General features: G+C 40.2%; 1 protein-coding gene across 2 annotated transcripts in view; it reads left to right on the top strand.

The window, feature by feature from the left end:
* Window positions 1–6,273, top strand: part of LOC126818650 (protein FAM221B) — a 107,377-nt gene extending 101,104 nt beyond the window's left edge. For both annotated transcript variants that reach the window (XM_050546176.1, XM_050546175.1), the window contains exons 4-8: window positions 137–277; window positions 1,177–1,287; window positions 2,137–2,334; window positions 3,546–3,665; window positions 4,311–6,273. In XM_050546176.1, the coding sequence (XP_050402133.1) occupies window positions 137–277; window positions 1,177–1,287; window positions 2,137–2,334; window positions 3,546–3,665; window positions 4,311–4,516 (776 nt within the window). In that variant the 3' untranslated portion in view covers window positions 4,517–6,273. The remainder of the gene's footprint in view (window positions 1–136; window positions 278–1,176; window positions 1,288–2,136; window positions 2,335–3,545; window positions 3,666–4,310) is intronic.
* Window positions 6,274–16,092: the final 9,819 nt, after the last annotated feature.

Genomic DNA, 16,092 nt, shown 5'->3' with positions numbered 1-16,092 from the left:
AGGAGTGGGAGGAAATCAAAGCATTCAGATAGACAAGCGACCTGACTCCATGTCACGCACAAGCTTGGACTTTAACCCATGACACTTGAATATAATACCCTTGACCAGCGTTCACATTGTATTTTTATATTAACAGGTTATACAATGAGAAAGATTGAACCAGCTAAGAATTATGACGTAGTGTCATTTGCTCGTGCTATGAATGATGATTTTGCTCCCAGGTTAAAGAAACTGTTTGATATAGAAACAGAGGCCGCCATTGAAGCACAGAGAACCGGTAAATTATATACTTTATATGACGAGTGGATCCCTCATCTCCATACAGTCATAATATACGACCAGTGTCCCGCCCAACTAGATTTATCATTCCCATCAGCATTGTCTCATAAAGCACGATACTTACTGGTGCCAATGGATGAGAATAGCTTTTCATCGAACCACCGAGTTCTTGTATTGTATGAAGTCACAGTGGCTCAGTGATTACTACGCTTGCCAGCTAACCAGGAGGTCGTGAGTTCAATCCCGGTTTTGGCCCAGAAAGTTCCTTTCGATTTTCTAGCGTGGTTTCCCCATTTCAATTCTTTATCTGTCTTCTCTTTAAAGATGGGGAAGCCACGGTGGCCCAGTGAGTAAGCCCTCGGCAGGCTAACCGGAACTTCCCGTGTTCGATCCCTAGGTTGACCGGGAAAGCTCATCGGGACTTTCCGACGTAATTTCCTCATTGCCAGTGGTGCAGGACGGAGGGCCTGACAAGGACAGATGTCTAGTTGTTCGGATGTGACGAAAAAACCGAGGTCCCGTGTGTACATTAGCCTGCACATAAAATAACCCTTGGCAGTTGAAATTGGAAATAAGAGTAGGCCGTAGCGTAGCTGTCCGGGCAAACTTTTCCCCACAGCACACTGCATGGCAAATGCCTGTCTTCATTAGCCCAATAGCTGCAGAAAATTAGGACATTAAACCCCTTTTTATTTCATTGCATAAAAGATGCCTTAAATGGACTGTCTGCACGTGTCGGTTTAATGCAACGAGGTAAAAATAGTTCACCATGATTTAGCTTATTACGCTAAAACTCCTTGCTTAAAAAAAAAAAAGCCAGGGATTTGAAACAAGTTGAAATATTAGGGCCTCGGTGGCTTAAGACAATGCTTGACTCAATGTTTTGTTTTGTTTCAGGAATCTATATAGGATGGCGATGTCCAGAATTTAAACATGATTGTCAAAGATTAACCAGACATTCTAAATGTTTCTGTGGCCATCTGTTAGCTGAGCACAATAAATACACAGGTAAGTCCCAAGGCGGGCAGGGTGGCTGAATGGTTAACACGTGCGCGTGGTATCATAAGTTCTGTCATTGAGTCAACTCGCGTGGTTTCGATTCCCCGCTTGTACGTGACAAGGAGTAGGGTCGCCTGTCCAACCTCGTAGGTTTTCTCCAGGTCCTCTAGTTTCACCCCACTCCTCTCTCTCTCCTCTAGACCAACACCGGGATCGAAACCTGGACCTCCTGGTTAGTGAGCTAGCGCCTTAATCACTGAGCCACTGTGCTTGGGAATGCCCTCATGTGTATACTGACGTAGTAGAAATGTATTACAGCACGGTATTGTGTATGACGCAGTGGCTACAACTTGTTTCGAGGGCGGGGGTGGGGGTGGGGGTGGCTGAATGGTTACCGTGTGTGCGCTGAATCATGAAGTCTGTCATTGAGTCAACTAGCGTGGTTTCGATTCCCCGGTTGTACGTGACAAGGAGTAGGGTCGCCTGTCCAACCTCGTGGGTTTTCTCCGTGTCCTCCGGTTTCCTCCCACTGCTAAAGACCCCTACACGCAAGCGTTAAACCATATTTTAGTCCCGAAATGACCTAGTTTGTGTCGAGTGGACGTTAAACCCTCAGTAGTAATGTTAAAACATGCCATAATATTATGGTCACCAACAAACCTACACAGCTCTACACTTCTTAAGTGCACCGTTTGAAAACTCTGATTCTCAAATTCGTAGGCTATCAGAAAACGAGTGTTTACTTGGATACTGTGGAAGCCTGTGGCGTATAGTTTTAATCACAGACACGGATTTTAATAATAAAGATGCAATAATCTATAATCAATCATACATGGTTTAAATGTAATATTTAATCAGGTCGGAGTGTTCGAGTTCCATGCCAACAATGTTCCTGTAAAGCATATGCCTGGATTCCTGCTAGACCGGAAGAAATCGGAGAATTTTGGCACCAAAGACGTCGTGATTTTGAGCCCGCGTTATGGCGAGCCAAATGCAAATGTAAACACCATCATGAACAGCATGACCCTAATACAAGTCACAGGTGTAAAGTGTCAGGTTGGTTTCATGTCACTCTTAAATTCTCTGTATATGGAATATATATCACGTAAAATGTTTGAACTGAAATAGAAATGAAATGAAATGGGGTTTAAAGTAGCTAAGTCTTTAACTATTGACCAATTGAAACCAACATTAATGTTATCTTACCCTGAAAAGATGGGTTTCTGGTATCCAATTTTTAGGACACAATGAAAATTTTATCCTCGCGTGTCAGAATAAAGTGATGAACGAGGCTAAACATTAAGACTACCGGAATAGACTAGAATAAACAGAAGCCAAAGTTTGCCATTCAATTTGGACTCTTCGCGTATTTTGCCGAACATAACTGATTAAAAAATTCAGTAAAAAACAGAAATGGTTGAATGTAAATCAGTTTATATACATCCATATTACATTATTATATGCCTTGCGAGCCACTTGTGTCCATTTCTGGGTGCCAACGAATAGCGATTTAGCTCCTTTAAGGTTCTACCCACTGTTCTGCACAGTTTCACGACCTAGTTTCTGCACAGATTGGTCTAATGATGTCAGATACATGCCATCCCAGACGTAACCGTGCTCATGCCATCCCAGGATGTTTGAGATGGGTTTGTCTTGTCAGTATAGTGCCGGGTAGATCGACAGGGAAGGAAAAGCGTCTAATAGCTTGAATGAGACGAAAAACTGAGGTCCTGTGTATAACATTGGTAGCTGGATAAAATATCCCGTTGCATTTAAACATTGAAATAAGATACAACCGCTTATAGCGCAGATGGCTGGTCAAGATATCCTTAAGCACATAGTCCCGTTTCATAAGACAAATGCGGAGGGCCTGACAAGGACAGCTGTCTAGTCGTTAAGATGGGACGAAAAACCGAGGTCCCGTGTATACATTGGAATGCACGTAAAAGATCCCTTGGCAGTTGGAATTCGATATAAGAGTAGGCAATAGTGCCGCTGCCCGGGCAAAATTTCCCTCATAGCACACTGTATGGCGTATGCCCGTCTTCATTAGCCCAGGTTAGGAGCAGAACAGTAGGACGTTAAACCCCATTTCATTTCATTTCATTTTGTAATACAAGGGAAGCTATAATTCAATGTTGTTATATAAATTTCTATTCCACAGGATGCGCATGTGTTCGATTCTTCTCCGACTTCCTGTTTTTTAATGAGATTGTCTAATACAGGGGACGCTATTTGATATCGTTATATAAATCTGTATTCCACAGGGTGTTCATGTGGTCGATTCTTCTCCGACTTCCTGTGTGCAGCTTGTGATCGCCATTGGGAAGTTCATGAAACATTCTTTGAAACAGAAGATATACGTGCTGAAAATGGTCTTCCAATAGGTAATTATTAAAATAACCACGTCCCCTTGGTCCTAAAATAACCACGCCCTTGCTCTTAAAATAGCCACGCCCCTTGCTCTTAAAATAGCCACGCCCCTTGCTCTTAAAATACTTACATGCGTTAGCTTTGTTTGAATTATATGACGGTATTTGTATACAAATGTGTAAAACGTCCATATGTGAGTACATTTGACCGTGTGGCAGCATTTACCCATGTGAATAGTTTACTCATGTATGTAAATTGGCATAGGGTGTGAGCGAGTGCACTTTTTACGTGTAGATTGTTTTCTGTTGCAAATGCTCTACCTTTGTTTGGACTGGCAGTGGTTCTTCATAAATATTTCTGTGAGAAGACAGTTCTCCCTCGGGTCTTCAACAGATGATTGTTTTCCCTCTCATTTTAAGGTTTTCCCACCTGTCCATGTTTACTAAGTACGGGACTAAAGAAATGAAATCGGGTTTAACGTCCTACTGGTCTGCTCGGACTGGGCTTATGAAGACAGGTTATGACGGAAATTTTGCCCAAGCAGTGGCACTATGGCCTACTCTTATATCGAATTCCACTAGTCATATTGGTGCAATTTTGCATGTTATGAAAAATATCGCCGTATAAACAATGTTAATTTTAATTTTCTCCTTCACCAGGTGAGCATTATCTGCCCTTTAATGAGATGCCGAATTTACGGAACATAACACTGACAGGTGATGAAGAAGATGATTCCATGTATCGCGCACTGACTGGAGGTCAAGGGTCAATTCCCCGAAACCAGCGAGCAATAGGAAATGATGCACCAGTAAATTTTGGTGGAGGTAGTTCTGGTAAAAGCGGATTCCGTCCAACTTATGACTAAATCAAATAAACTTAAAGCCGTTGGTCATTCTTTGAAGGATTTTGTATCCCTTATAAACTATATGTACAGAAATGTAAGCATTGAATCTTTAAAGGAGACAAGTCTCTTAACTCAATATCCTCCACAGTCTTCGACATTGCAAACACGACTTATTGATCAATTTAAATCAACACTGATGTTGTTATCTTACTGCGAAAAGATGAGCTTCTAATATCCAATATTTAAGACAAAATGAAAATGTTTAAATTGACAAACGAATCCGTGCCAGATTGTTTTCGAGCGCCATTGGTAATGAAGCGGCTCGGTGAACGAGACTAAACATATCCCACAGGATATTAAATTATACTTTTAAATGGGTTCTTTTCACGCCGTGAATAATTAAATATTGTTTTTGGTTTGTTAAAGATACATTATGTAAGATTTGGATAAAGAGCTGACCGTTCTTGCTATAATAGGTTTAAAATAGATAATGTAAAATGAATATATTGACAATTTCATTCAAATTACTTTATTCTGAACCAAGTTATTACTGTTTGTAGTATTGACTAGATGTGTGCATTGATTGTGTATTATCGTAACCAAGGTACTGGTATATTAGAGGCTTAGCCTAGCTTCCTCACTTTTAAATTAAATCATTAAATGGCGGGACCGTTCTAATCTAGTTAAAATCTCGAGTATCCAACGGCATCGAGAGTTGATTATGGTCTTGGCATGTTAATAAATGTCTAATTAAAAATGTATTTAACATTTAAGGCCCAAAGAAAGACCTGCAATAGATAAATTTAGCTCTTGCATAATGTATGTTTAAACTTTGAATTGAGTAGATATTAAACGGTGATATTATATATTTTTTGATGACGATACCAGCGGCTTTGAAATAGTTTTATCTGTGATAATATACCGTCTATTATTTTAAAATATGTATTTTTAAAGCACACTGTGAAATTGTATTTATATTGTTTTGTCACGTAGCCTACCTATACACTTATTATAATTACCAACATATCATCTTTCTCTATTTTATCCAATGTTCTCTTTAAGCTTTTTTTGTGGATAAATGCAGGTGGGTAGTCTATTTTCAGGACGGATGGGATGACGGGGGAAATCCCCACACCCCGAGTTAGACACCTCATGATATACAGATAGGGGTAACCCTGGGGTAACCCTAATTCTTGCCCAGAATTCATGATAGATGACTCTTCCGTATGGAAATGCCCCCCACCCCTCCAAGACCAGATGGATCTCTTCTTATAGATTAATACAGTGCAAAATCAATCTTGCCGTGATAATGCTACCTCACCCAAATTATGGGGTTAGATCGCAAGGTGTGTCATTGAGTCAGGAGTAGGGTCGCCTACTAGTGGATTTTCGCCGGGTCCTCCCTCTCTCTCTCTCTCTCTCTCTCTCTCCACCACTTACAAGAGGAGACCACGCTGGAAATTCACGGGCAACGTTCGCAACCATTGCTCGGATCGAACCTCGGACCTCCAGGCTAGTGAACCAGCGACTTACTCACTGAGCCACCGTGGCTCACCAATATCAAATAATTACGTCAGAGTATTTTCATGTAATTATAAACAGCTCTATTAATAAATGCTCTATTAAATTTATTTGTAATTGAATTGAAATGCATAATTATTCAATTATATATCTAATCAGAGACTTCCCGTCGATTCTCCGGTTAATATTTGAAGAAGAAAAAACATTTTTATGGTTTTTATTGAAAATCCAGATATTATAAACAATCTTTTATTTGATGTATTCTTTTTTATCTTTATTGATAATCCCCACAGCTTTTTTTATTATTCCAAAGAAAATCGATTTAATGATTTTTTTGTTAATCTGCTGTTAGTCGTCCAAGAAGGAGGGGCTGGTACGGCACATGGTCTAGTCGCTCTGGTACGGCACATGGTCTAGTCGCTCTGGTACGGCACGTGTTCTAGTCGCTCTGATGGTACGAAACTGAGGTCCATATCCGCGCTTGTGTGCACGTAAAATACCCCGTTGAGAGAGTGGCTAGTGGGGGGGGGGGGGTAAATGCGGTTTAACAGGCGACCCTCTGGGAATCGGAACCACGCCACTTGAAAATAAATCCAATGCCAACGTGATAAATCACTCCCCCCCACCCTTCCCCAAGTTCCGATTAGCTTTTATTTCACCTTCCGCTTTGTGTGATTAACCTGTTGTTAGTCGTCCAAGAAGGAGGGGCTGACACGGCACATGGTCTAGTCGCTCTGATGGTACGAAACTGAGGTCCATATCTACGCTTGTGTGCACGTAAAAGACCCCTTGACATAATTCGACAGGCGGAAATTTCCATCACGACAAGGTGCATTGCATACGCCATTTTGTTTTGCTTATCTCTCGATATTGTCGCGCTGTGGTTTCCCATTGTTAATGGTGCAGAACGGTGGACCTGACAAGGACAGCTGTTTAGTCGTTTGGATGGGACAAAAAACCGAGGTCCCGTGTACACATTGGCATGCACTTAAAGATCCCTTCACCATTGGAAGTGTAGGCCGTAGCGCCGCTGACCGGGCCCAATTTCCCTCATAGCATACTGCATGGCGTATGTCCGTCATCATTAGCCCAGTCGAAGCAGAAGGACGATAAACCCCATTTCATTTCATTTCAATTTCGATTTGATCGGGGTAACAAAGATTGATTGGATTGGAGAACTAATAGGTAATCAGTTTAAAGTAGCTAAGTCTCTAACTCAATATCATCCAAAATCTTCGACATTGAAAACACGAATTAATTGTCGGTTTAAATCAACATTGATGTTGTGATCTTACCGGGAAAAAGATGGGCTTCTGATATCTGATATCTAATATTTAAGACACAATAAACATTTTACAATTGGTACACGAATCGTGTACCATAATGTGTATCAGCGCTATTGGTAATAAAGGACTCGAAAAACGAAGCTAGGCACATTCCACAAGTCATGTCAAACGGTGACGCTATATTCTTATCTGGAAGCATGCGCAATAAATACTATCGGCGTAGGCTGGAATAACCAGACGCTACACTGTAAAAAATATCCATTTTTTTATGTGGCCGAATTCCGTAATTTAACACCTTTTTTCTGTTAATCGATGGATTTTTTGGAGAAATTGTGTTAATTGTCTGAATTATTTCTTCAAATTACGTGTTTTATGTATTTCTGTGGAATATTCAGTATTAAACAGGAAATTTCCGTGAAATTTAGGGATAAAATGTTTTATTCCCTTCTGTAACGGACTTAATTCTGTTATTTTACGGAATAAACGGTGGAATGACAAGGAAGTTCCGTGAAATTTAGGGATAAAATGTTTTATTCCGTTCTGTAATGGACTTAATTCTGTTGTTTTACGGGATAAACGGTGCAACGATAAGTAATCGTATACATATATAATCATTCCTAATAATCATCATGTTATAGTATTCATTTCAATTTATTAACCATAATATGAAGAATCATATTTTGTAACGTTTGGTATATTAATTGACATGTATATCTATTTTCCATTATTTATAAGATCTATAAAGTGTATTGTTATTCATCATACGGTAATCAGATTGTAAGTATTTTCATAAATATGTAAAAGTATGTTTTAATGCTGTGGGTGTTAAGGTTGTAATATCTGGTAATCAAGCACGCAAAAGTCCGGATAGTACAACCGGTTGGCCAGTGTAAGTCGGTTTGTCTCTATGGCAGAGTCTGCATACCTGCGAATTGATAATACCGCAAACTTACATCTGAAAGCCTCCAACCACTGACGAGTAGCGGTTTGTGATACCTTGCTCTCGATTCTTATAATAGCGAAAAGAGGTTACGTTTAAAAATTATTTGCGATATCACTTCGGTGGAAGCGGACGTTAAATAAAGCTATTTCACGCACGCGTATAAAGTCAATGGTTAATTCAATGAAATTTTTATCACCTTTATGGTCAGGAAACAAAATTTACCAGGATTTTTTTTTCTGTATTTGAAAATGGAATTTATGTTAATTGAAGGAATTTCTGTAAATTACAGGAAAAACAAATACGGATAAAATTTTCCTGGTAATTTTTGTTTCCGGAATTTTTTACGTTTTTTCACGGAAATTTTTGTTACAGTGTAGAGATTTCCATTCGATTGAGACTTCGATTAGAAATTACAGAAAAAATAGAAACGATTGATTGTAAATCAATTTATATACATTCATATTATATTATTGTATGTGTTGCGGCCCATTTGTGTCAATTTCTAGATCCCAAATATTAGCGATTTAGCTCCTTTAAGTGAATGATACGCTGTTTTTAAACATAACAGGTATATCGATCTACTTACTTCACTCGAGTTAGGGAAATCTCCAATAGCCATCAATCGACATTCAACGCACACTCTATGTTCATACACGTTGGGAAACGACACGTTCTTCTTTCGTTGATTAAATCAAAGATGAATTATATATTTATATATCTAATAATTATACTGAAAATGGTGGAGAGTCTGAGATATTCGGATTTTTCAAAAACGAATATCATTATTGATAGTTGTACTTCTGATAATCTTATCAAAGATATACAAGTTGACCACCGTCTCCAATGTTCCCTGGCCTGTTCACAAGATATGGCTTGTCGAGGATATCTTTATTGTGAATCCGATTTATCATGTAAACTGTATCATGATGGCACAGATTGTATTTTACCTGATAATTCTGGACAATGTTCATGTTTTAGAAAGGTAAGTGTTATAATAATTTATAGCAATAATTAATGTTTTGACTTTTTCATAATTCCAATTTCAAAGGAAATGAAATGAAATGAAATGGGGTTTAACATCCTACTGTTCTGCTCCTAACCTGGGCTAATGAAGACGGGCATACGCCATACAGTGTGCAAAGAGGGAAATTTTGCCCGGGCAGCGGCACTATCGCCTACTCTTATATCGAATTCCAACTGCCAAGGGATCTTTTACGTGCATTCCAATGTATACACGGGACCTCGGTTTTTGGTCTCATCCGAAGGACTAGACAGCTGTCCTTGTCAGGCCCTCCGTGCTGCATCACTGACAAGGGGAACCACGCCGGAAAATCTGGATGAACTTTCCCGGCCAATGCAAGGATCGAACACCCGACCTCCAGGCTAGCGAGCCAGCGCCTTACCCACTTAGCCACGTGGTCCCCCAATTTCAAAGGAAATGGGGAATAATTTATAATTTATTAAGGGGTGAGGGAGTGGGGTATATAAAGATTACTTTTTTCAGTGTTATTTAGAAAATGAAATGGGGTTTAACGTCCTACTGTTTTGCTCCGAACTGGGCTAATGAAATCGGGCGTACGCCATACAGTGTGCTATGAGGGAAATTTTGCCCGGACAGCGGATTATTCAGATTTATCTAATCGGCGGACGGGGGGGGGGGGGGTATTTAAAGTGTGGAGAATTATTTCAAAGGGAGCACAGTTAGAGTTATTCAAAGGGGCTAGTAATGGGGAATTATTCAGAATTATTTAAAGTGGGGAGCCTTAAAGATTTAGACCCATAGTTATTGCAGTTTGTAATTTTCTTATTATCTAGTTTTAAATTACGTCCCATGTTAAATGCGTGCGAGTTGTCTGTTATTTTTAACAATTCACAACACGGAATTTTCAAATTAATTCCTTTTGAAAGGCATAATAATGCAGACCAAAACTTACTTGAATATGGCCCCTGATTGTACGAAAAGTCTCGGGTTTTTTTTCTGGCCTGTTCTCTTCTATCTCTTGCAAAATGTGGGAATCTTGCATGGCAACCGCTAGTTTATAACCTTTTTTTAAATTTCTGATCAGTCCATTAAATTGAATGGCAGTCGCTCGCGCCTAGCTAGTCTGGATCGGACGTACGATTTGGCATTTCACTTACGTTTCACCTCGTTCATCAAGGCGACTCATTCCAAAGCGCGCTGGACACAAAGTACACATCGGCGTGCACTTGTTTTATAAAGTGTTCACTGTGTCTTAAATATTTGATATAAGAAGCCCATATTTTCACGCTAAGGTAACAACATCACGTTTGATTGGAATGAACTAATAATTCGTGTTTGTAATGTCGAAGAATCTTGGTACATTGAGTAAGGGCTTTGTGCTCTTTAAAATGACATATATTCTTACGGCGGGTGGGACGAGATGGAAAAAATATTTGCCCCTATAGATGACCGACTTGATGTTTTCCGGGTTAACTCCTTGATTCTGATACTAAAATATTTGTATTATTTGAGGATTTATAATCCTAATTAAAAGAGATTATTATTATATTCCAATGTCATTCGGGTGGCTAAGTGGGTAGGACGCTGACCCGCTAGTCTGGAAGTCGCGTGTTCGATCCCTGCATTGGGCGAGAAAGTTCATCGGGAATTTCCGACGTGGTTTCCCCTTGTCAGTGGCGCAGGATGGAGGGCCTGACAAGGACAGCTGTCTAGTCGTTCGGATGGGACGAAAAATCGAAGTCCCGTGTATACATTGGCGTGTATATAAAATATCCTTTGGCACTTGGAATTCGATATAAAAGTAGGCCATAGTGTCGCTGCCCGGGCAAAGATTTCCCTCATAGCAGAATGTAAGGCGTATGCCCGTCTTCATTAGCCCAGTCAGAACAGAACAGTAGGACGTTAAACCCCATTTCATTTCGTTTCTTTTTACAGGATATAATCGATTCCAATTTTATTATGTTTACATTTATAGTATTTATTCCAATATTATTTTTTTTACAGATGATAGGATGTTATAACGGAACATGTACCTGTCCCCTTGGTTACTATGGTGACACGTGTCAATATATTGTAAAAGGTTTGATTTGATTCTAATATTGGTTTTATTTCATTTTATAACATGGGCACGTATCAATTTTAAAGTTGTCCACTAAAGCTGTAACACCTATGCAAAAACATCGTTTATGTTAGGTTCCCACTATCACGTGGCTAAGTGGGTAAGGCGCTGGCTCGCTAGCCTGGAGGTCGGGTGTTCGATCCCTGCATTGGCCGAGAAAGTTCATCTCGATTTTCCGGCGTGGTTTCCCCTTGTCAGTGATGCAGAACGGAGGGCCTGACAAGGACAGCTGCCTAGTCGTTCGGATGGGACGAAAAACCGAGGTCCCGTGTACACATTGGCGTGCACGTAAAAGATCCTTTGGCAGTTGGAATTCGATATAAGAGTAGGCCGTAGCGCCGCTGCCCGGGCAAAATTTCCCTCATAGCACACTGTATGGCGTATGCCCGTCTTCAATTAGCCCAGGTTAGGTGCAGAAGAGTAGGACGTTAAACCCCATTTCATTTCATTTCATTTCATCACGATTGGCGCTACGATTGAGATCGCGGTCGTGCTGATCCTAACAGGTCTTACAATATTGTGGTCAGCCATAGCAATCGTGTTGATCGTATTGAACGTATCCTAACGTTTCTGCACGTACCAGATCGTGAACTCAATAGGAACAACCCCATCGTAAAAAATCGCACGGCAGTGGTAACCTAGAAGTACGGTCCTTCGTTAATACACAAATGCATAATATACATGTAATCATGTTTTAAAAGTTTGTAGTAACACGATAATGTAACTAACCAAGTTTTACATATATCCATTAGTAACTTGTCTTGTAACATACGGTCCATCGTTATAAACAAATTAATAATGTCATATATTCTATTAAGAACTCTTTATTGCATCGCTTGCACATTGTACTGATTATTCACACTATCCAGTTAATGTGCATACGTACTATTGCTAACATAGTTTTTATTGTTTTGTTGTTTTGGGGTTTGTTTTTTTTTTATTAAATACGGCTTTTATTCGGTTGTGGTTTTGGGCAGGTCCCGGGTTCGATCCCGGTAGTGGCCGCGAAAGTTCCTCGGACTTTATGAGTCTCGGTTTCTCTTGCTTGTGGTGCAGGATGGAATTCCCGGCAAGAAATTATCGTCTATTCGTACGGATAGGACAGAAACCCAAGATTCACCTGTGTGTACAAAATAACCGTAGTGACCAATAGGCGGAAACGCCGCTGTGCTGGAGAAATTCATCTCATAGCAAAACGGATTGGTGTATATCCGTCTTCATTAATCCGCTTGGTGAATACAATCAGGACGTTAAACACTATTTCATTTATTTTAGGTAAAGTAAAAATCAATGGAGAATTTAATTTACAGATCTTTTTAAGATATAAAAGTGACGTCGGATGTTCTGGAAAGAGGAAGCATACCCTACCGCGTATTAAATTATTCATATGTTTATCCCAGATTGCGAGCCGCGGTGGTTCAGTGAGTAAGACGTTGACTCGCTAACCAGGTGGTCTGGGGTTCGCCCTTGGTGTTAGCCGAGAAAGTTCATCGCGATTTTCCGGAATGACTACCCCTTGTCAGCGGTGCGCGACGGAGGGCCGGCAATATACAACTTATAGTCTTACATATACGGATTGGACGAAAAACTGAGATTCCTTGTACACATGCCATGTACGTAAATGTTACCTTGGCAATTAGAATTCGAAAAAAGAGTAGGCAGTAGCGCCACTGTCTGGGTCAAATGTTCCTCATAGCTTACTGCATTGGGTATGCCCGTTTTCGTTAGCCCAGTCGGAGTCGAAAATCAGGACGGTAAACCCTATTTTATTTAATTTTGTTTCATTTCAGATTGCCATGATGCGTTTAATATGAATCTCTCCAATGGTTACCTGACAAACCTGTTGACTTATATCAAACCTGATATAACACCAGTTGAAGTCGTGTGTAATTATGGGGATCGTGGAATAATGGCCTTCATGCATCGTGACAATTCCTGTATATTCACAAACTTCAACAGAACCATGCAGGAATATATCAATGGTTTTGGACCCGTTCCAAGAAACAGATGGGTCGGTCTGGAGACGATGTTCCATATAATGAAACAGCCAACTAAACATTGGGCCATCATTTTTGTTTCAAAGAGGGCCGATTCCTTGCCGACTTATTATTACGATGTCACATGTCAGGATGCGACCTTGGGTTATGAACTTAATTTTGTAACTAGTGGACACGGGGCTGGTGTGTGTAGCAGCTGTATGCAGGAGCTTCGCGGAAACCGATTCTCAACCTTTGACCAGGACAACACGGGAGCCAATAACTGTGCTAAACGTTTTGGTGGTGGATGGTGGTTTGGCAATGATATCAATTGCACCATAAGTTTTTTAACTGGTCCCATGGATGGACCCGGTCAAAATAATCACTTAATAGATACACCACCTAGTAGTCAGCCATTCTTGTATCTTCAGATACGGCTTCAAAAATATCGATAATATACTCTTCAAAAAAAGTAGGGGATATTCAGAAATAATACAAAACTGCGAAAATGCACTGCTGTTTTTATTAGATGTAACCAGTGTATGTTAATAACAGGCCAATTGCCTACACATGAACATAAACAGTTTATTTGGGCGGCTTATCGGACGGCCCCATTTCACTCGCAAAGCGATACACCGTCAAAAGTGAAAATGGACGTTTTCGATTTTTGTCTTAATAATGAGTAATTGCTCCACCAATCCTTAGACATTCAGCAATTCGTCGTGGTATGCTCCTAATCAACCGTCCAATCACGATTGGGGCAATCTGACCCACTCCTCTTGCAGTGCCACGGCCAATTCTTGCCTACACATGAACATAAACAGTTCATATGGGCGGCTTATCTGACGGCCCCATTTCACTCGCAAAGCGATACACCGTCAAAAGTGAAAATGGACGTTTTTGATTTTTGTCTTAATAATGAGTAATTGCTCCACCAATCCTCAGACATTCAGCAATTCGTCATAGCATGCTCCTAATCAACCGTCCAATCACGATTGGGGCAATCTGACCCACTCCTCTTGCAGTGCCACGGCCAATTCTTGCAGTGTTGTCGGTTGACGTTGACGTCGACGAACACGTCTCCCGATCAAATTAAACGTAACAAACTAAAGCAAAGATACACTAAACAGTAAATCTTATGCAAGAACCGACAGGAAAGCAAATATGGATAGATAAACCAGCACATGGCAGTTTTCATCAACCCTTCCTTGAAGTGTCAAATTTGACAATGAACTCTCCCACGTGTATGGGGCTATTGCGTGTCGCATGTGCAGCTCAGTGGTTCTGTTGGGGCGGTAAGTTCTTTATCTGTGAACATACTCTCAAAGCATGTCGAATGTCCATGACTATTTATCATATCGCAACCTGCATTGGTATTTGCATTTCAATATCCCCTACTTTTTTTGAAGATAATATCATTTATTCACGCAATTGATAGCGTTTTCGTGGGTTTGATTTACATTACAAATGTAAAGTAGTGATGGGTTGCAGTTGTTGTTGTAGTTGCTGTTGTTATTGTTGTTGTTTACAAATTTAACGTCCACTACATTATACATGATATTATGGACAGGCTGATTTAGTCCAATTATTTACATAAGGATTAATAATCGAGAAAATAGTTAAAACATGTAAAACAGTTCCTGTATATCAAAATGTCACTTTAAAACTCGGCGCTAAAATTCGATGTCGTGAGAAGAGACTGTGGGTCATCTTCTCCCCTTACAGAAAATCACACAATTCTGATTTTTGATTCAGAGTCTAGTCCTTAAACTGCAGTTCCAGACAGTTCGCTCATCTAGGCGCTACTTGTCGTTATTTTTCGAGCTTTTACTACGGTTATCCCGTGTATTTAATATCGCGGCTGTGACTGAGGCTTTTAACATCCCCGATTAAAAATGACAGTGATAAAATTATCAATACCTTTGCTAATCACTAGAATTATAAATGCTGTTTCATTTGAATCTGTCTCCAATTATCATGCCCAAGTGAACTAGGTTGTTTTGCTATATATTACTACAATCCTATGTATTTGGCCTAGAAAACAAGTTCCTTATCTAGTTCCTTTGCTATATATCACTATAATCCTATGTATTGGGCTTCGAAAACAAGTTGCTTATCTAGCCCGATGATGTATGACCCATCAACAACAATCCACTTTATTATTTTGTACATAAATCGATTTTGATTCAGATTGTTGGTATTAAATGTTTAATTACACTAGAATGGTGTGTGTATATATTTATATATGATAACTATTAATTAGGTGTGATTATAACTAATGCACCATAAGATCAGTCAATTTAAACATTTCAGGTCTTAGCCAATTTCACTGATTATTAATCGGGCGCTATCTGCCGCAGTTATTTTCGGGTCTGGTGAAAATGATACAGCCCCCCCCCCCCCCACTCCCAGTCCCAAAACAATCGACCCGCGCGCCTGCGGTCAGTAGTGCAGTACTGTACAGGAGGCCTGCCAAGAAACGTCGCCTAGTCTTTCGGTGGGATTAAAAATCGGGTCCCCGTGTAAACGTTGACGTGAATATAAGCAAAAACCATTGACAAATGGAATTCGAAAAAAAAGTGCTCGATTTGGACTAAAACCCAAGGTGAACGCGTGACATTTCTCTCTCTCTCTCTCTCTCTTTCTCTCTCTCTCACACACTCTCTCTTCACTCTCTCTCTCTCTCTCTCTCTCTCTCTCTCATATTGCCCCCCCCCACACCCCCACCCCCACACCATGTAAACAGAACTATATGTGACACTGGTTTTTC

This window comes from Patella vulgata, chromosome 4 (assembly GCF_932274485.2).
Source record: "Patella vulgata chromosome 4, xgPatVulg1.2, whole genome shotgun sequence".
Classification (NCBI taxonomy): domain Eukaryota; kingdom Metazoa; phylum Mollusca; class Gastropoda; family Patellidae; genus Patella; species Patella vulgata.
The sequence above is the reverse complement of the archived record's forward strand: the minus strand, read 5'-3'. Positions and strand labels throughout refer to the sequence as shown.